The 22,063-nt window shown below is 42.6% G+C and overlaps 1 protein-coding gene across 5 annotated transcripts; it reads left to right on the top strand.

Annotated features, from left to right (window-relative positions):
* The first annotated feature begins 1,332 nt into the window (after positions 1–1,332).
* Positions 1,333–21,331, top strand: NABP1 (nucleic acid binding protein 1). 5 transcript variants are annotated; one of them, XM_042445669.1, is made up of 7 exons: positions 1,340–2,021; positions 3,129–3,267; positions 10,682–10,753; positions 13,695–13,770; positions 14,418–14,487; positions 15,680–15,751; positions 20,336–21,331. In XM_042445669.1, exons 1-7 carry the CDS (start codon positions 1,931–1,933, stop codon positions 20,725–20,727), a joined length of 912 nt encoding a protein of 303 aa, XP_042301603.1. In that variant the 5' UTR covers positions 1,340–1,930; the 3' UTR covers positions 20,728–21,331. The 5 variants fall into 5 exon arrangements, with proteins under 5 accessions (XP_042301604.1, XP_042301603.1, XP_042301605.1 ...); XM_042445673.1 differs by lacking the exon at positions 1,340–2,021 and adding an exon at positions 11,164–11,264 and having other exon boundaries at positions 3,224–3,267; XM_042445670.1 differs by lacking the exon at positions 10,682–10,753 and having other exon boundaries at positions 1,333–2,021.
* Positions 21,332–22,063: the final 732 nt, after the last annotated feature.

The following is a 22,063-nucleotide window of genomic DNA, read 5'->3' as shown; positions in this document are numbered from 1 at the left end:
TTGGGTGTTGGGCATCAATTCCTGGAGACCAGGGTTCGAATCAATCAAGGTTTGAATCATGGAAAGCCACTGGGTGGCTGGGTGACCAGATATTGTAACTGCAAAGGAGGACAAGGCACTGCAAAGTGTATGCACTCAAGAAAAATGTAAGGCATTACAAAATAAAAGCTTAAAACACATAAACATCAATTCATGCTTCTTAGTCATGGGAATTCCTCCTGGAAAAGGAGGACATCTGGTGACCGTCACTGGGTGACCTTCAGCAAGTCACACTCTCTCAGCCTCAGGGAAGGCAGTGGTAAACCTCCTGTGACCAGGAGAACCAGTATGGCATATTGGTTTGGACTGGGACTCTGGAGACCAGGGTTCAATATTAAATAATATTAATAATAAATTGTAATTAATAATAAATTAAATATAATATTAATAAGAGAACCAGTATGGCTTATTGGTTTGAGTGCTGGACTGGGACTCTGGAAACCAGGGTTGAATATTAAATATTAAATAACTCAGCCATGGAAACCCACTGGGTGACCTTGGGCAAGTCACACTCTCTCAGCCTCAGGGAGTCACACTCTCTCAGCCTTTCAGGGGAAGGCCATGGCAAAACCTCCTCTGAACAAACCTTGCCAAGAAAACCCCATGCTGGGTTCTCCTTAGGGCTGCTGTAAGTTGGAAAGGACTTCAAGGCACAGAAGGCACACATGACTTGAACATGAGCCAACAGTGTGATGCAGCAGCTAAAAAGGCCAATGCGATTCTAGGCTGCATCAATAGAAATATAGTGTCTAGATCAAAGGAAGTAATACTGCCACTGTATCCTGCTTTGGTCAGGCATGGCAGAAGGGGGTTGGATTGGATGGCCCTTGTGGTCTCTTCCAACTCTATGATTCTATGACTCTATGGGGAAACCCAGCCTTCTGGGAAGCGAGCGAGCGAGCGAGAGAGAGAGAGAGACAGAGAGAAAACCCAGAGCAAAGAAAGGGGGCGGGGCTGGGAGGGCCTGTGAACATTCTAGGTCACAGGACAAAAGAATCCCCGCCAGCCAATCAGAGCGCCTCCCGGGGCTGCCTTGTTACATTCCGTTCCATTCCGGCGTCTCCGCGTCCCACGGACGGTTCCATCGCAGCCGCAGGGGGGGCGGGATCCTCCACCTCGCGCTCCCTCTTTCTCCAGGGCTGTTCAGAGCACTGGAGGGAATGGAGGCGGGGCCGCGAAACTCAACCCCCACCCAATGAGTTTCCACCGCGTGGGCGTCCGGCTTCCTCCCTCTGCTTTGTCTTCCTCTCCCCCCTTTCTTAGATGCAATGGTCCAGTCCGGCTGGGTATAAAAGGCGAGCGCAGCACATGCTTGCCTTTAGACAGAGGGGGAGCGTTTGCAAGGAAGGAGGGTCCTTGTATGGGGAGAGCAGTGAGGAAAGGGAAGGGCCATTGTAAAACAAGAATAATAACAACAATATTTGGTTAATAATTATATATATTGTTATTGATTTATCAAGGAGGAGAGGAGGAGGTTCTTTGCCTTGGGGAGGGGGAAGGAGCCAGGCAGTGGGGGTTCCCCCCTTTTCCTATTAGTCCTGTTCACCCCCTTTCCCCCCTATTAGTCCTGTTCACCCCCTTTTTTCTGGGTGTTGATCAGCAATAGAAACCAGCTGTCTTTTTTTAGGACTCTTCTCTCTCTCTCCCCTTTCCAAGACCCCTCCCAAGAATAAACACAATTTATTAATAATATTATTATTAATCAATATTATTAATATTGATATAACGAACTGGTCGCCAGCTCTTTCATTGCCCACCCCAAGTGCCCCCCTCTGTCTCTGTGTGCCAAGGAATGCTTGGTCCAGCTCAGCCTGGCCCCCCCAATAGTCTGCCCCCCATCATCACCATCCTCTTCCTCTCCTCTTCTTCCTCCTTTTCCTGAGCCAACAGGATGAGCATGGCCAACGACACATACATCTTCATAAAAGACATAAAGCCTGGACTGAAAAATTTAAATGTCATCTTTATTGTGCTGGAGATAGGTAAGTTGTGCACAGAGAGGGAAAAAAAAAAACCTTTGGCAAAGCTTTTGGCTTCTTGTCTTGTCCCCCCCCCTTTCTCCACCCCACTTCTTCCCTCTTTTTCTTGGGTCAGGAGTTGCAAAGTGTGTGTCCCTTGGGGTGTGTGTGTTTGTGTGTGGCACGTGGTCCCCTTGCCAAACATTTGGGATTTACTCCTCCCTGCTTTGCCCCACCTTCTCTCCTCCTCTTCTCCTGCTCTTAAATAACCCCCCCACACTATTATTTAGGGTTCCTCCCTGATGTGCAATGCCCCCCCTTCTGTCAGTTATTTCCACTTGCATGCAAAGCCCTGAGGGTCTTCCTAAGGAGTTCGTTACATTGGTGGGGTTCATTTTGGCATTAAAAGAGAGATTAAAGCGCATGTAAAGCATCCCACAAACGAAGCGGAAATGGCGAGTAACTGCATGAATGGTTATCGCACGCAGTTGCGCAAATGATATCGGGAATGCGTGGTCGCTGAAACCCAGAAAGTAAAAAGATGTGCATTAATGCTTCGTTATGGCCACGCTAATGGCGGGTTTTGTGCAACGCGTAAATAAAGCAGTTTTTTTCCAGGATATTCACAGGACAAACTCCCAAGTCACTTTTTGCCTGTGAGTAAACTTTTTAAGTAGCCAGTAGGCAAAAGGGATCTTGCAGCACCTTTTCCAGACTAGGTCTTTGAATTTTAAGGAATCGGCTTATACTAATGGTTTAAGATTGACAGTAATGGTTTGAGACTTATGCAGTCAGCCCTCCATATCCACGGATTCCTTATCTACGGCTTGAAAATATATATTTTTAAATTCTGAAAAGCAAGCGGTGATTGTGCCATTTCATGTAAGGGTAACCATTTTATTCTGCCATTGTATATAATGGGCCTTGAGCATTCATGGATTTAGATATCCACAGAGAGTCCTGGAATCAAACCCCAGTGGATACCAAGGGCCCACTGTACTAATTAATGATTTGGAACGTCTCTCAAGGATTTGAATTTTAAGTAGCCAGTTTATACTAATGATCTGAGGCTTTCCTCTTTTCCTCCTCTTCTCTTTCTCTCTCTCTCCCCCTCTTTTTTCTTGTTTGCAGGGCGAGTTACCAAAACCAAAGATGGGCACGAGGTGAGATCCTGCAAAGTAGCAGACAAGACAGGCAGCATCACCATCTCAGTATGGGACGAACTTGGCAGCCTCATCCAGCCGGGCGATATTATCCGATTGACTAAAGGGTATGTAATGCAGGGACATAATGCTGATCCCAGCCAGTCACTCATTGTTAGCTGTTGGAGGAACTCCTCTCATGGCTGACTGTTCCTGTTAATGCCTTCCTGGTTGGTTCTGACTCACAATATGTCTTCCTCTCTTTTGCAGTGATAATTAGTTCAGGAGGGATATTTGGCTTGGTCTCACAGGGCCAAATTAGATGTGATGGCACCAGTCTTGATGAAGCCTGAGTCTTGCTCACATCACATCCTTAGGAGCTGTGCAGTAACGCTACCAGGGTTTGCAGGATGGACTTGTGGATTAGGAGGGATGATGGCATTATTTGCCACACCCACACCTTTCCTCGGGGCTTTCCTGTTTCCTCTGAGCATAGCTGCAATTGGTTGTGAGCACTGGGCGTATATATGCACACTAGGGATGGGAAGAGTATTGGCAGAATCTCTTGTTCTCGGCAAGAGAGGCTGTCTCGACAGGTTTAGACCAGCTGCAGGCCACTGTGAGATGATGGGTTCTCTGCTTTTTCATACTGAAGTTTACATAATTTGCATGGGAATGTCTAAGCACAAAATTGCTGCCTTCTCTCTTTGTGAAGGAGAGCACAAACATAGCAAATGCAAGAGGGTCAAAAAGAAGCTCAAAAGTGGTAGTGAGGCTTTTTTAAAAAGTTAATTTTTTTATGCCCATGCTACAAGGCAGCAGCTCTTGGCATTTACATTGCAGTATGCATCACAAATGATTCTCGAAAATGTGAAAACTCTCAGATCAAATATCTCTCTCCTGCCTTTGGGGTGGGGAACCTGTGGTTTCTTGATTTTGCCCTTAAGAGTGTAGTGTAGCAGGCAAGGGTTTTTCATCCCTACGTAAACATGCATGCATGTGTACACAGATAAATATGGATGCATCTCCACTTGCATTTTTGGATTCTCTTTTGGAGAGGGTTGGTTATGGGAGCTCTCTTCATTAATGCTGTTACTCCATGATGACGGTTCTCATAATCCACTGCAGAGGAAGCTGTATCTTTGGCTGAGTGTTTTGCCTGGTCTGAATGGCTCTTGGGTTTTCTCCTCCACCTGCTACCCTAGATCCTGAGGTTTCAACCTGGGTCCTTTTATCATGCAGCTCATGTGCTCTGGCCTCTCTCGCTGTATTTTATTCTTGTTATATACCTGCAATTTGACTCTGACCTATGGTGACATGGTTTTTCTTAATAAGAGTTTTTCAGAGGCCCTTCTTCCATTGCCTTCCTCTCAGTCTGTGAGAGTGTGGTTTACCCAAGGTCATGCCTGAATCCTGGTCTCCTGGAGTTCTAGCCCAGCTCTCAAACCACTACCCCATACTGTATGTGGTTTATTTTTTAAAGCAAAGCGAACTCATCTGTCTTTCACATCCCAGCATGCTTCCCTGCAGTTGTCCAGTCTTAGTGGTCCAGTCCCTGCGAGCTACCTTGAGGGCAAAAATTGCTTGGGGAGTTAAGTAGCAGAGGAAGAAGGTTTCAGTTCCTTTCATTGTTGCTTCTGCCCCTGCCTGTGCCCCCAATCCCGAAAGCATCATTTTGTGCATTCATATGTACACGCATATTCTCCCTGCTTGGTACATGATTGGGGCAGATCCAGTTTTAAGCAAGTAGGTTGTCTGCCATCACTTCCATCTTGAGTCACAGTGATGCAGCCTTTCTTGACCGCTGTGGTCAGTGACTCATCTTTCTAAGAAGCTGGTGGTGTTTACTTGAAGGAGACAATGACCCACCCACATTTCCTGCATAGTCTCCTTTTGGCTTTTATACTTTTGCCATTCTTAAATACTGGGTAGACTAGTGTTTTCACATTACAAGAAAGCAAGGGTTTGTTTTTGTCCCTGAGATCCAGAGTGAGCATCCCAGTAGTGCTTGTCCTTAGGACACAGTGAATTTATACAGGTGAAGAGGGCTGGTTGCTCATTATCCTAGCGTTGTCTGACATAAGTTTTGCTGATCCCCATCAGGACAAAAATAACTTGAATAAAGTTGTTTTTGAAGAGAGGATGATTGCTCTGTAAGTAGCCTGCAGTCTCCTAATGTTTTATTTGTAATTTTTAAATTTAAACCAATTATAGTACTAAAATATTAATTAATGATGCATATCTATATAAACACAGATACAGACACACACTCTCCAGATGTCTGGGCAGCAGCTCTCACAGTTCCCTATTATTGGCTATACTTAGTGATCCCCACTCTTTATGGGAACTCAGTGACAGTTTCCTTCATTCACAAAATCTGCTGCTGTGTCACGCAACGTGGTCTGATGTGATCCATGGGCAGCTGCCTCCAAACATGGTGTCATGCTTGAGGGTACATTCAGGAGACAAAATGTTCTCTGGTTTACATTTTTAGTTATAGGCTTAATGTGAAAGGTGGCCCTTTATTTATTTATTTATTTATTTAGGTATTTATATCCCGCCCTTCAGCCCTAATGGCTCTCAGGGCGGTTTACAATTCTTATTTTTAATCAGACAGTTCCCTACCCTCAGGCTTACAATCTAAAAGACATGAAACAAAAGGAGAAGGGAATGGTGGAGGGAAAGGGGATGAGGTCCAGTGGTTCTTCTCTTCCTTGAGGCCTGGACCAAGGCAGATGGATTGGAGGGAGGGTTCTTCCTTCTTCCAGGCTAGTCCTGATGGAGCTGGACCTGCCTGGTGAACTCCCTCTCAGGCCGGCGGATGGCAGTTATGGAGGTGGAGTCTCCTTCCTCTCAGGCTGGCCCTGGTGGAGCTGGCCCTGCCTGGTGAACTCCCTCTCAGGCCGGCGGGTGGCAGTTATGGAGAGTGGAGTCTACTTCCTCTCAGGCTGGCCCTGATGGAGCTGGACCTGCCTGGTGAACTCCCTCTCAGGCCAGCGGGTGGCAGTTATGGAGGGTGGCGTCTCCTTCCTCTCAGGCTGGCCCTGATGGAGCTCCACCTGCCCGGTGAACTCCCTCTCAGGCCGGCGGATATCAGTTATGGAGGGCGGAGTCTCCTTTCTTCAGGCTACCTCTGATGGAGCTGGACCTGCCTGCCAGCCGGGCAGCCCTCTGTCCTCTGCAGCCCCTGGCTGGGCTCCTCCGAACTAGAGTCCTCCTCCGCTCCTGCCGGCGGCGGGGCTTATGTAGTTCATTATCAATATGTAGTTCATTATCAAGCCAAAACATTGACACTGTTGTCTCCAGCCTTTTCTATCCTTTCCCAACAGAGTTGGATCTGCAGAGCTAAATCTTTAGTGGCACATCCCTCGCAGTCAACTAGTGTAGTAGTACCTGGCTTTTTTTACACACATAGTAAGAAAAGCCCAAGTGTGTCCATCTGTGGTATCTTTTTGAATTTTGATATATTAGAGGATTGAGGCTTCAGCATGTAAGATGATTTGTAACATAGCACTTTCCCTGTAGTGGCTGGTATTTTTGCTTCCTCTTTCTATGAGCTACCTTCAGGCACAACAGAGAGAATGGCTTGCTTTAGAAGAGAAATAGATCTATCAGCTAACAACAAAAAGCATCCTATTACCAAGTGTGTACTATTTGCAAGTGACAGATGCAGCCCACAGGAGATCAAAGAGATTGCCATGTTACATCATTTTGTAAACATAATTAAAAATGAGAACCCAACTAATATTTGCTTGCCTTTGCATTAACTGGTCCATCGTTTATTGTCAACATGTAATATAGCCATCTTCCTACCATATGTTTTGAGAGAGAAAAAATGTTTGTCTGTATTCTGGCTTAGAAAGTTAGGTCAGAATATAGTGAAATACATTGCTGTTAGCTTCCCTCTAGTCATTCTCAACTCATGGAGACCCTGTGGATGAGACATCTCCAAGACCTCCTTTGCTCTACCTCCCTGATCGGGTCTTACAGGTCCAGGCCCATGGTCTCGCTGACTGAATGTAGTCCTCTGACCTGTGGTCTTCCTATCATTCTGCTGGCTTCCACATTTCCTAGCGTTATTGCTTTTTCTAATGAATCTTTCCTTCTAATGTTGTGTCCAAAGTATGACAACCTCAGTTTAGTCATCCTGGCTTCCAGGGAGAGTTCGAGCTTTATCTGTTCTGGGGTCCAGATGTTCATTTTTTTGACCATTCATGGTATCCTTAGCACTCTTCTCCAGCACCACATCTCAAATGAGCTTATTTTCTTTTTGACTGCTTTCTTTCCTGTCCAGCTCTCATGTCTGTACATGGTGATGGGGAATACAATAGCTTGGATGGTAGTATTTAGTGAAATATATAGACTTTTATTAAAATTTTTGTGCTAACCTTGAAAATGTGAGGTCACCATAGGAACTTTGTCAACTGTTTACTCATTTGCAGTCTGGACATAATATCTATTTCCCAGGGTGTAAAGGTTATAATGTATACAAAAGCCTATAAATGCTACATACATACGTTTTAATGATGTCAAAGTAGAAAATGCTAATGGCATTATCCCTGGGCAGCAATATTTGTTAGCAAAAAATCATAGTTGTACTCTTAAAGGAAAATGGCATTCTTTTTCCTTATAAGTTAATTTTAGCAGATGTTCATTTATTGAGTATGCACTGGTGAACACAGACCTCATCTTTTACAGAAAGAAATTTTATAATTTTTGTCTCACAAAGCTACTTTCTCCCGTCTAGGTTTAAAGGCACCCAGCTTTGTTTGCATGACTGATGTGTTTGGCCAGTGGGAATGCTTGCATCAAACTGCCTGGTATGGCAAGACATTTCTATAGCCATTTTATAGCTATCCCCAAGCTTATAGAACCCAAAAATAATTGGTTATTAAGTTGTGTCAAAAAGTAACATGGTGACACATGACTAAGAATGTTTGAAAGATAAATCCTAAACCTGTTTGGGAGTTGAATAGAGGGTGGCACACTCTCCTTGGAGGTCGTTAAACAGAGGCTGAATGGGCATTTTCAGGAGTGCTTTAATTGTATATTCCTGCATGGCATGTTCCCTATGGTTCCTTCCATCTCTATGGTTTTATGATTCTATAACCTATTTATGTGCCGATGACAAAGCCATCTGAAAGCCCTCAAGAGAACTAAAATACTCTTTTTAGTTGTGGTTTTCCTTTAGCATAGCGACAGTAGGCAGACCAAGGAAAATATGCAAGGCTACATGTACAGCTTGTGTGGTGGAGTGTAATCTGTAAGGAAACTGCATTGACTTGTCTTCAAACTTCTGTTCAGCTCTGATGTTCATCAGAGGATCTTGGCCAAATCATTTCCTCTCTCAACCAGACCAGCGTCACAGGATTGTGATGGGGACAAAAATGGAAGAACCCACCTATATGTCCTCCAGAAGCTACTTGAAAGATGTTTTGCATACAAATGTGATTTGTACATAGAATTATCCAAAGTGTTGCAAGAACATAGTTCTTGATTTGATGCAAAAACAATCATTAGTGTTTCTGCAGGGCCATATAGAGTTCTTGGATTACCTCCATATCTACATGCGTATGTAACAGGTTTTGCTCTTTGGGATAACGTGTAAGGTGTTCAGGTTACAATTTGGCTTTAGACACCAGGCAAAGGTCATTCTCTATTTGTGTCAGAGCTTTTATATGACAGTATCCACACAAAGTCAATGACTAACTTGTTTAGATACTGATAAAACTTAACAGCATTTGTAGCACCTATGTAGGAAAACGTTAGAAATGTAGAGGGAGATGGTATCCTAGATACTTAGTATGTTTTTTTTCTCTTACTGAGCCTTAGGAATGGGTTTCTTACAAGATAACTAATGATTATATAAGTAAAGATTTTTGCTTGATGATCTCAACAGTTAGTTTTCAAGGCCCAACTGAGCAGAGAGCTGGAAATGTAAGAATCATTACAAACAACACATCTCAACCTGCTGTCGAAAAAACAGTAACAGTTTGAAAATCATTTTTCTTGTGTATCATCCACTTATTTCTTTAATAATGTTTTGTTCCATCAGGCACGATACAGCTGCTCAGTCACCTAGTGATTAGAACCAAAAAATAAAGGACATGTATTTATTGAAGAATAAAGTTTTCTTCTTTGCAGGCCAAAACTTTAAGAGTGTTAGTAATTGTTTGTGAGGTTAGATCATTTTTTCCAGTGGTATATTTTGTTGAATATAAACTTCTGGATCACGGCATTGTCTTAACTGCCATGTGCCTGATTTCTACTGGATTAGGTTATGTATACTTGAGGGGAAAAGAGAGGCAAATGGGAGAATACTGATGAAGAGTTGGGCCATATTGGGCTACTCCTCAAGTATTCTGTTTAAAAGTATAAAGGAAATTGTATTGTCCGCTGGTTTCTTTTTGATTGCAAGTCTTAGTAGGTCTAACCAGTATGTCTGGTGGTGAGTAATTCATGGAGTTGCAGTCTGGTAGTACTTGAAGGGCTATGTGATCCCTCCACCCATAATGAAATATAAGTCTTGGCTTTTAGGTACTGATCCTAGTTTAGCTCATGTGGGTTATGCAATTGGGGGTGCCACTTGGTTGCAGCAGTGGTCCTGCTAACATGAATACAGTACTTGAGTGTGATTCAGTTTCACTAGATATGGACTTAACTCTTCAGGCCTCATGGTTCCCTAGAAGGTGTAGACAATTTATGAAAAACTTTTTTTAAATGGCTGATATTTAGGACTGCTGGTAGATCAAAAGCACAGTAAAGCATTTTTAACAAAAAATTAAGTTGTTGATGATCATCTTAAAGCTGTTTAATTTGGTGATTGCACAGTGGCTATTTTGCTCTAAAATAAGGGGGAACATGATTATATCTTGATACCCTAACAGACAGAATGGACACTAGCGCAGAGGTTGGGAATCTTAGGCCATTGAGATGCTGATGAACTACTATTCCCATTACTACTACTGGTCAGGCTAGCTGGGGCCGGTGAAGCTTGAGTTGAATAATGTGTGGTTTTCCAGCCTTGTTCTAAAATAGAGTTGAGAATAAAGTGTTAAGATGTTGTAGCAGCCCTAACCAGCAGCGACGAATGCTGGGAGGTGCAGTCCTACAATATATGGAAGGCCTCATGTTCCTGCCACTTTGCTAGAGAATCAGTTTGGATAGCAAGTTCATACTGGTGTGGCTGTAGTAAAACTGGTATGTGTGACCTCTGCTGATTTAACATTTGTAGTAATGGCTACAGTGAAGGGCTCATGGAAAAAAACCTGCAGAACATCATAGCCATGAAAGATAATCCATTGTGTGCTGATGGTTTATCAAAATTGCCTGTTGGACAAACCCAGTATCTTCTGTACAAAGTTGAGCACTTCAAAATTCTCTTGGTTTCAGTGGATCATGTGTTTAACTGTCCAATATGATGAGATGAAGATGTGCTTAAGTTTTGCTAGGCCATTTCTTGCCTTTTCTTTTGTCAAGCTGGAACAGTGTTTCTTCTTTTCTTTCCATGCCTTCTAATGCTGCTGGTGCTCTTTTGGTTAGGTATGCATCTCTGTGGAAAGGATGCCTTACGCTTTACACTGGAAGGGGCGGCGACCTTCAAAAAATTGGGGAGTGAGTATCTCATTTTACACATACTTGGTACACCTGCTTGCAGCCTTGTGCTGGGCAGCCTACACTGCTAGGTATATGTTGCCAACAGGCCTCAAGTAACAAACATATTTGCCTGTTATTACTATTTTCTTGTGCTTAGTGTGGTAGTCTGCCAGAACATTCTATTTATGACAATTTGGCTTTTTCAAATGGAGCAGTGTTATCCATTTACAATTGTTTATATAAGATGATTTAAACTATCCCCAAAACACTTTCCCAAAGGGGTTTACATGTGACATTCATTTCTCTTCTGGGTACAGCTGTAAAAAGGTACGTTTTAGGTGTCTAAGCTGTCTCCTTTGTTGGTTAATGCAATTGTCGCTTTCAAGGACTTGCAGCACTGAAAACTGAAGTCCTCTATTTATCCACAGGCCAGTACGGTAGAGGCAGCCGCAATGCAGGCTTCCACATTCTACTCTGGTCATGAGCTCCAGCTTGTCTTGGAGGAGCCAGCCTCTCTAGGGGTGTAAAGGTAAATTTCCCCCTCCATCTAGCAGAGTCTTTCGGGGCATAATGATGATGGTCTAAGTCATAAGCGGGGAACTGTTGACTCTTCAGGTATTTGGACTACAACTCCCACAATCCCTTAATTGTTGACCTTGCTTGTTGGGGCTCTGGGTGCTGAAGTCCAAGACATTTGGAGGACCAGATGTTCCATGTCCAGACATTAAGGCAGCCTTCTCATCCTTGCACCCTTCAGATACTTTAGGCCACAGCTCTTACTAGTCTGGACCATTGGCCAAGCTGCTGGGTATGATGGGTGTTTCAGTTCAAAACATGTAGGTGTTGCTGAGATGGTGAATGGTTCCTTCAGGTGTCAGGGATCATGCTGTTCCTTTGCTTCTTTAACACAGAAAGCAGTTTTGAATTGGTAGTCTGTAGAAACTTGTGATACAGATTTTAAAAGTAGGCAGCTCAGTGTTGTTGGAAAGGTAAATGCATTACAGTATAACCCATATATCTGCGGGCCTACTACCCGTGATTTCACTTACTGATTCTGGATCCTCCAGGTGATTCTATGGTATGCTGGCAGTGGTTGACCATAGAGCCATGCTGAAGGACCTAGAAATGCCTAGATAGGTATTCTGTCTAGGACTCTCTAGGTCCTCCAGTGCAACTCTGTGGTTAACTTCCCTTAGAAGTCATTCATTTGAACACAGTTCACTATTATTTGTAGTTCCGTGTTTTTATGGTACATCCAGGAATGTATCCCCCCTTCCTTGCATACAGATGTCATATTGGAGTTAGTCCACCCAGATGTGTTTACCCACTGATGGTTGAAACATCGTGTGTGCAGATGGATGCATGGATGGGCCATTACATAAATAACAATGGGTATAAGACATTGGTCACTACTGACATCATCACATCAAATACAATGTTTTCTAAAGGTGATCATGATTTAGCTGCTCTTAATTATGTGTATGGTAACTGAACTATGATCATTCATGTATGAGCCAGCCACAATTGTGGTAGAATGTTGTGGACATTTTCCATCTGTAGGATATGAAACATTACAAATTTACCACCAATGGGCTTCCATGCTGTATTTGTGGCCTACTATATAAAGTATGGCCTTTGGATATTTTTTTAAAAAACTTCTTACACTTCAGAAAAAGAGAGCAAGCAAGTTTCTGTGCCACATGGTACATTGCTGGGGATTAAAACAAGTGGATAGGAATGCTATACTGAGAAATAAAACCTTCTCAGTGGAACCAGTCTAGAATTGGCTGGTACTAATATTTTCAAAGACAGAGGGTTTTCTTGATATCATTTTGGGATTTAGGAGGATTAAAACAGATTTATGGAATCATTCACTATTTCTGATTTTAGTTGGAATAGGCAGTGTGACAGGTCCTGCCCATTTCTAATTGGAACAGCATGTTTGAAGAAATGATAATTAGAGGCATGGTGGGATCTTTTTTGATGCCCATAGATTCTTTGCTGATGTGTTGAATGGGCCTGCTGAGCCAATTGTCACTTAACAACTATTAACCTGAGTAGCCTTGCAGACAACTTTTTTCCTTCAGTATTGTGAAAGTGCTTGACAGTTTCATAGACAACGTAAGGTTGTGTGTGAGTTCTGCAGTTTAGCATGCCCTTATATAGTGCTTACAGAGCTTGAAAGATTAAAATAGTAGTTATGTTTCAGGAGTACATATTGCATTAAACCAGGTATGGGGCATCACAGGCCCATCTATCCTAACCAGTGTAGCCAGTGATCTGATGAGAGAAGTAGTTTATTTATCCCCTATAGGGTCATACTCAAAATCTGAGTTTTTCTTTCATCATCTTTGTTGTGGATATTTCCTGTTAACCTGGTCTTGTTTTTTGAGAAGTAAGACATGCTTAAAATAATGAAACTTGCTTTGAACAAAATATGTACAGCAGGACTGGGCAGTTATAGCCCTCCAGATGTTGTAATACAACTCGCACACCCATTGCCATTGGCTGTGCTTGCTAGGGCTGATGGGAGCCATGGTTCAACATCTGGAAAACCACAGTTGCCCACCTCAGTCTATATGATACCAATCTTGGTATGTATGGAAGTGAATGATAACATTCAAGATAGGTATCTCTTGAATACCATGCTGTAAAAGAAGCAATATGGAAACTCCATTGTATCCCGAATGGCAACTTAGTTAGAAGAAGCTGCGTTGACATTGATAGGATCTCTGAGTAGACCTGCTTAGAACTTGACTTGAGTCGCATTGATAAGGCCAACCACTGAGTGTGAACCTTGCTACTGGAGCACGAGTGGGGGCTGCTTGCATCCCTGTCTATCTCTGGGAATTAAAAGAATGCATTCTGTGATCAGGCTAGCAGAGATAATTTTTGCAAAGTACTTTTACAAAGTAGTTTTAGCAAAGTAACCCTCTCATGAGTTTGTTTTGTTTTACAGGTTCTGCATGGTGTACTCGGAAGTGCCCAACTTCAGTGAGCCCAATGCAGATCACCTTGGGCAGCCTACCAAAGCGGTATGTCAGCTGTGTGCTGCTTTGTGTGTGTATCTGTGGTTCAACAGCTTCATGCAGGGTTTAGCTTCATTCTAGGGGACATCCTTTGGATGATGAAGAGTTCTCTTCTGTTCATCCCAGGCTGACTAAGTCTAAAAAGAGTACAGCAACATTCTGAAGGCTCACTAAACTTTTCCTTATACAGTGGTGCCTCGGGTTACGAAATTAATTCGTAACGCGGCCGCTTTCGTAACCCGAAAAGCCTTCGTAAGCCGAATTGCCATAGGCGCTAATGGGGAAAAGCCGCGATTCCGTGCGAAAAAGCCGAAAAAAGCACCAAAAGTTTTTTCGTAACCCGAAAAAACATTCGTAACCCGAAACAATAATTCCCTATGGGATTTTTTCGTATCCCGAAAATTTCGTAACCTGGGTATTTCGTATCCCGAGGTACCACTGTACAGTTCTTTTAAGTGTGATTTTGCCAGTGGTTTGTTTGGTGTACTGTATGGGAGGAGATGGGCACTTAAAAAGATGGGGGAAAGCTATCTTGTAAAGGATAACTTTGGCATCTGTTGAAAGTAATGCCCCCTGGAACCTCCATATTGCTTTCTGTTTTGATAGGTTGGTTAGTTGTCTTAATGGATCTCTCTCTTACATTTCTTTTAAAGGCACAGGGTGAGCAGAGTAATAATTCCCTTCCATCAGCTAATGTGGGTACTTGTACTTTTGGGCCAGCTGGTAAGTATAAGAGTGCATGTTTGACCATACAAGCAAGTGAGTGATTTTTGGAAATGAGATTTAGGAATACTGTGGCAATTAGTTTAAACTGGTTTATTGACACAAGCTAAGATCAGAGCCCATGGATTTATGCTGACTTGTTTCAGTAGGCCTTTGTTTAAATCAGGCCTCCAGAGGTTGTTGGACTGCAGCTTTCAGTAGCCCTAGCCAGCATTGCCAATGGTGAGGAATGCTGGAAGCTGCAGTTCAACACCATCTGGAGGACCCATCATTCCAACCATAGTTTGGAGGCAAAAGATGAACTGGCTGGTTCAGACCAAAAGTAGATATTTCCAATTGCTTCCAGTGCACCTTCACTTTGCAATCTTGGGTTTTCTGAGCATGTCTTCTACTCATTCATTCTCTCTGTCTCTTATTTAGCTAGACTTTCTGCTTATTTTTGGTTGTTTTGCATATACTGTACCTTCCTGATCATCATTCACACAGTATAGAGTCTGTTTTCTTTTGGCTGCCTCCTTAATGAATGGCAATTGCCAACCATTTTTATCAAATGGCGACATGTTGAGATGAATACATGGCCTTTTGCAGGGCTGCTGGTGGGTGTCATGTTCTGGTTGTCACAAGCTCATTTTTCAAAAAAACTCTCCTGTTGAGAGCAAGACCACAGAATACTTCTCACATGTGGGGTGGTATTAGTGGTATTGGATATAACAAAATAAATCCCTCTGTGCTCATCATGCAATGTTCAAAAACGATTTTGTATTCCCTCTTATTACTGCAGTGAGGATAGATGATGAGTCCCAGGCCTGCTTTTCTTCTTATCTATCCTCCCTTTTCCTTTGAGCACCTGCGTCCACTAACAGGCCAGTTGTAGCATCTCAGCACATTTTGCTATCAGTTAAAGCAGACCTCTGGGAAGAGGCTGCTAAGTCACAGAGGCATATAGCAACTTGTTTTCTCTGTACTTTGGTTACCGTTGCGTGGCGTCTGAAAATACAGACTGTCCCTGGGGACTGAGTGTTCCCCACAGATGCCTTCCTAGCTCTTGTCAACCTCGAGTAGACATGTTTCCTGATTTTAAGGACAAGGCTGCTTAAAAGGCAAAGCTGTTTTCAGAACTGATGGCCAGGAACCCTGAGAACTTGGAGTGTCTGATGCTCTCTCTTTTTCTCTTTTCTTGTTTATTCTTTAGGCAATGGTTTGCCCACAGGACCTGAGCTGGGTGGCGTGTCAACCACTTATAACCATGCCCCCTCCTATGCAGGTACTGGGAGGGCCAGTGGACGAGGTGCCCCCACTCCTTCAGTGCCGCCTAACAATACTCGTTCCCTTCAAAGCACCATAAGTAATGGGAGGGACCCCCGCAGAGCTTCGAAAAGATGACCAAGCCAAAATTCCACACTCTCTGCCTAAACTCTTTAATGCCCTACTTGAAAACACTTCCTGCACTTTTATTTGTGGTTAACTGTGAAAAAGGTTTGTCCTTCCCCTTGTTCATAAGCCTTCTGTTTGTCTGGAGAGAGGGATTTTTTCTCTCTCTTCCCCACGTCACAGCTGAAAATCCAGTGGAAGTGAAACTGCTGATACTGTGTTGCCCCAGGAAGAAAACATCTTTAAACAGCGGCATGGTTGATTTTTTTTTAAATATTAGACCATGATTCCCAAAATACACCGAGGCATTCTGGGTTGCTTATTTTTATTCTGGTCTGGTTTGAACAACACAGCCTTAAGATGTTTAATAGCTCCTCTCCTCCCTGTGTCGGACTTTTATCATGGTCAGTGGGAGCTTGTGCATAAAACATGGGGAGGAACCTCAAATCTAAAAAGTGTCCATTAAAATGACATGGTGTTAAGTGTAAACTGTCTGATGCTGTCACAGAAATGCTGTCTGGTTTCTTTCTTTCATTTTTCCTGTTGGCTAATTCATTTAGAGAGTCAGATTTCTCTTGTGACCCTGTTTATATATTTAAAGTCCCTGCAGTAGTACATACATGGACTGCATGCCCCAGCCATCTTTCCTAGATGAGAATGCTGGGAGTTGCAGTTCAGCAACTTGTTCTATCTCTATATAAACAGTGCTGCAACATTTCAGACTTAAATCTCTGTAAAATAATACCTTTCATGTTTGTAATAGACCTCCATGGAAATTGAAAGGTACTGTAGATGCAGTAGTATTGTCCTGGGGCTCTTTCACACTGTACCATTGTAGCACTCTTGATTCTACTTTAATTGCCATGGTTCCATTCTGTGAAATCCTGAAACTGGCAATTCAGGGAGGGACCTTTGCAGTATTCAGGCAGAGACCTCCACTGGTGCCTCTGACCAAACTGCAAAGCCCACGGTTTTATAAGGTAGAGCCGTATCCGTTAAAGTGATATAATTATGCGGTGTGAAAGTGTTCCTAGTCTTCAAAACATCCAGCAGCATGTACCTACTTGAAAGATGTGCAGTCCAGAAGAATATCTACTGCTTGACTCTGCAGTAATGTATAAAAAGACCATTTTCTATGTGTCGCTTACTTCAAAAAGGTAAAGATACAGTTTCATGTTTTGTTTTTGTGGAATGGGGGCAATAAAGCACAGAAGTGTAGCCTGCCAGACAAAACCAGCTTGAATGATTCTTACTTGCTAGTTTTTTGTTTGGTAGTATTTTTTTTTATCCACCCTCTAATGTAGAACCTTCAGCATCATGTCCAGGAGACACTTCACTGCTTGATTGTCCTGATGTCATAAACTGGCTCAAACGTGTGTCAGAGAGCTGCAAACAAAGTGTGTCTCTCTATGTGAGAATATTCACTGTTGATGCCCCCTTTTCTTGAGGAGACCCTCTATCTGAATTCTCAAGTACACTCTTTTGCCCATGATTGGCTTTGGAGCTACTCTTCTTGATTTGTAGAAAGTCAGCCTCACACCTGTTCATGCAAATAGTTTTCAAGCTATTGTGTTTGAATAAGAGAAGGTGTATTCTGTTGGTCCTGGCCCTCAAGTAAAAGGGGTGCATTTAAATATTCTTGGTGTCCTTTACCACCAGGCCATGAGAACATGTTGACTAATTCCTTCGTGGGGACACCTTCAGGTTTGGAATGGATTTAAATGCTGTTGAACGACTGTTTCCCCCCACCCTTGAATTTTTGAAGTGGACCTCAAATAAAAGTTGCACTAGCCATGTGAAGGGGGGGGAGCACCCTAATATCTTGTTTCCACCTAATTATTCAAGAGTACCTGGGATGGAAATGTATGTGTTCAGCTTTTACCTTAACCATATCTCCTTGGAAGTGGATCCTGACAACTTATTTGCAAGCAAGGAAAGGTGGGGGTATTAACATGGTTTAGCTTCACCTTTGATGTATAAAACCTGATCAGGCTTTTGGCATCTTGTTCTATCTGTCCACTTGTGTTAATTTTCCAAAATGTCAATGAAGAGTTTAAATAGGATGGATTACTTGGAAGGGAGGTTGCAACTTTGGCTAATGCAGTAGTACTCCTATATAAAATGCTACTGCCTGTATTTTAATTTTTTGACATTAGCTCACTGTTGGGATATCACAAGAAGTTTAATGGCATGTTTTGACCACTATCCAGTTCTGTCTTCATATTTTAGTTAGAAGTATTAGTGCAAAGTCTGTAGTTCTAAAACTACTCTTGGGTTGGAGCAGAGGAAACAACACCTGCCACCTGCTTAAATGGGGGTGTAATTGCTCTAGGAGAAACCCTCATTATTGCAGCCAATGTTCAGTGTTCATTGCTAAACATGAGTTACAGGCTGTCCACAAAACACTGCTTTTGCGTGCTGCTCATTGCTGTAGATGAACATGTCATATTTTGTAACCAAAGCCGCAAACATAAAAGTAGCACAGAAGGAAAGATGCCACTCTTTTTTTGTAAATATTTTTTAATTCAATATCCAAAAAGAAAAAAAGACACATGATTCAATTTCTCACCCCTATTAAAAGAAAATGATTTCCTGCTTCTCTCAGGCTGTATTTTAGGTATATTTCTATGCTTCTCCATCCTTTCTTACCATCTCTTATTCAACTTGTCTTACCCTTACAAAAACAATTTCCTTATAACAATTTACAGTCTAAGCATCGAACCCTATAATACTGGTGTTCCTCCTTTTTAAATTACAAATTCCATAAAAGGGTTCCATATATCTAAGAAAGCCTCTATTGAGTTGCCTCATGGCCAAATTAGTTAATTATCTGAGCCAATAGCACTTGATTCTGCAGTAACATAAGAAGGCCATTCAGATGAGGGAATCTAGTAGCACCTAAAACATGACTGGTTTCTTCTAGTGGGTTCCCCTGCTGTAGTTTCCTTCATGCTGTTGACATCACAGCTTTCAGAATTGCACACCTGCTGTCTGGCCTCAGTTTGGAAGTCCCAATAGTATCTGGGGCCTTGGAGGATTGACAGACCACCCTGAAGGGGTGGTGTGACACCGGCCCTTTCCTAGCTGGATTGGGACTGCAGCAATTGCATGGTGCAGCCCTGATCCAGTCTTTCTAGGGCGCAAAAAGGAGCCACAAAAAGTGGCTCCTTTTTGCGCCCTGGAAAGGGCATCATAGCTGTGCTGCTATAGCTTGGCAATGCTCTTTTGGCACTGTGTTGTGTGGATGCAATGTCGGAGAAGTGGCATGACACCATGCGCTGTGTAGAGTGGCGTGCGGTGTCATGGCACCCTGGCAGTGGAATCAGGACGACTGTCATCTGGATGCAACACCCTAATTCCACCCCCTGACCGTCCTTAGTGGCTAGTCTGAAGAGGCCCATACGCTTGGGATCCACTGATCTGCACTCTAAATAAGTCAGACCATTTTTCATTTGGCCAGTCACCATTCTCATGGTTTGTAGCTTCTCGGAACAAAAATATATTGAAAACCACAAAGTGTGCCACTTTTGTTTGTTGTTGTTGTTAAATGACAGTACTGCAGCCACAAGGTTATGAGTTTGATCCAGGGCTCCAAGGTTGACTCAGCCTTCCATCCTTTTATAGGTCAGCAAGATGAGTACCCAGCTGGTTGGGGGCAAATGGTTTACAGATTGTAAACTGCTGAGTCCCCTGATAAGTGGTGTAGAAGTGTAAATGCTGTTGCTAAATTGTCATGAAGAAAAGGTTTGTTTTTCCAGCAGTTGAGAGCAAGTGTAAAAAAACCCCACAAAACCATAGAGCAGCAGAACCTGAAAAACAGTTTTAATTTTTATGAGTAGCAATTTTAATTTTTATGAGGGTGTTGCAAGTAGCATATTTATGCTTGAATGAGCAGATTTCCAAGTAGAAGTATGGAGACATTTCTGGAATTGTCCTGCAATGATGTAGCACCCAGATAGGAAGTGAGGAGTACAGTCATAAGTTATTTCTTGTTGCAAGGTTTTTAGGTTCTGTTTTGGAAGCACAGTAGTTCTCCCTCCCATGGTGGAATCAATCGTTGCTAGTTTCTGTGACTTAGCATGAATGCCAAAACGGGATTGATGAGACGAATGTAGTTGATGACGTGGTGCTCTAATCCATAATGCCACACACCTATCGTCATACAAAAACACCACAAGTATTGAAATCTTGATTTGTGAGAAAGTAGTTTCTGGTAAACATGATTTAAGTTTAATAGCAAAGATGATAAAATGTTCAATTTGATTTGTATTGAATGTTGTGAAGCCCACCCCAGCTCTGTGTGGATGTTCAACCAAAATGTTCTGTTAAGTAAAAGCAGTGCTGCTCAGCAGGTGCCATTTCATAGATGAACCAAGAACATCTGTGTAATCTTTATGGTCAGTAATTTTTCTGTTTGTTAATTTAAGCTTAACTGTTCTTATTTTCACTCAATTAATCACTTCTCTATTTTCTTAAGGGCAAAATCGGTATCAAGCCAAAAGAAAATGGAATAAGACAGCACAGGAGGAAGTTTTACTTGGTTCGCCCATCTCCTCATGGATAGCTCTTGTGCAGATGTCTATGTTGGATTTTTGCTTGCTTTATATAGGTTTTAAAAAATCTTGTTTGCTTTATATAGGTTTTTTAAAATGGTGTCCTGAGTGGAAAGAAATGGTCTGTGTGAATGGAGAACAGACTAACCTTGGTAACTTCTTGGAGCCTCGAAAAGAGAGGTGGATGAAGCCAATTCTTTTTTCTTTTTGTATGCACTTGAAACCCTTTGTCCTTGGGAAACCCATGATGTATGCATCATTTCCATACCTTCATTCACTCAAAAGTCCTCTTTCCCTTAATGTAGTACCATCATAAACAAGATGACTGTCACTAGCTCCACTTTGACACTTGATGGCATGTTACCATCGCTGAAGGTACTAAGTGCCAGTTTACTCAATTTATTAAATGTTTATTCATCACTTCTCAGCCTTTCAGGGCTCCCAAGGTGATCCACAACAGGTGACACAACCTTCTTTGAAAACCAACATTAAAATAATTATTTTAAAGTGAGCTATAAAACAGAAACACAAACCGAAGCACACATTTTAACACTGCTCAGAACTATGTGGAACAAAGCAATCCTGGTTGCCTGCCAGAAGCTCATTAGCAGTGGAGTTGGCCTGATTTTTTCAGGGTGGCCTGTGTGTGGCTACAAGGGGGTTTCCACTATATAGGTGCTCACCTGGCCTTTTCAGGGGGATCAGGCCCATTAATAGACAAGCCACAGGAACGTGGCTTCTGGACAGGATCATAGGAGACAAGGTGGTCTTTTGGCTACCCTGTGGATTATCGGTTTTCTTAGTCAAACATTTAGGCATTGTGCCTCATGAGCCTCCATTTCAGTTGTGTAGGAGTACATTCAAGAATGGGGAAAGTTGCTTTGTTAGGCCTGTTTACAGACTGCCACAATTAAAGCTGGTTCGGGTCTCTTTGGAGGCATGCTGTTTAAATGATGCATGCATCTGAAGAATCCGGAAGCTGCACCAAAGCTGCACTCCAGTGTTTAGGAATGGAGTGTGGCTTTGGTGCGACATCCGGACTCTTAGGACCCATGCATCATTTAAATAGCATACCTCCAAAGAGACCCGAACCAGCTTTATTTTGGCAGTCTGTAACAGGCCATAGACTCCAATTCAACAGCTGATTTTTTAAAATATGAGGATCAGGACAAAAGTAGATGCCAGTTTACTGTTAGAACTGATCTTTCACTGTGATGGTTGGAAAGAAGCATCTGTAAGGCTACCATGGTCAGATTTCCAACAACAAGCCTTACAGTAGCCCTCATCTACATGGTGAATCCTTCCCTCTTAAGGGCTATAAACTCAGGCAACAACAACATCAAATCTTACCTAGAACTGTAAAGATGACAAACATTTGTGTAAATGCCCCCTCTAGTGGTAGTAGACTATATGTAGCTCCCCAGTAGCAGATCAGTAACAGTCTTGTTTGATGAGGCCAGAAATAGACCAGAATTGAGAATGTGTAGTTTTCCTTGTTGGGGAGTGGGTGGGCTTGAATTAAGAATGGTGAAAGGGATGAAATGCTTGTCAGTAAGTCCACATAATAAAGGTATCTTGTAGCTGCTTTGTGAGAAGTTGGTTTGCTGCCACGCTGTAGGATCAATGATGTTTGACATGGCTTTAGTTGGCAT

Source organism: Sceloporus undulatus, chromosome 1, assembly GCF_019175285.1.
Source record: "Sceloporus undulatus isolate JIND9_A2432 ecotype Alabama chromosome 1, SceUnd_v1.1, whole genome shotgun sequence".
NCBI classification, from domain to species: domain Eukaryota; kingdom Metazoa; phylum Chordata; class Lepidosauria; order Squamata; family Phrynosomatidae; genus Sceloporus; species Sceloporus undulatus.
This window is presented reverse-complemented; position numbering and strand designations above follow the sequence as displayed.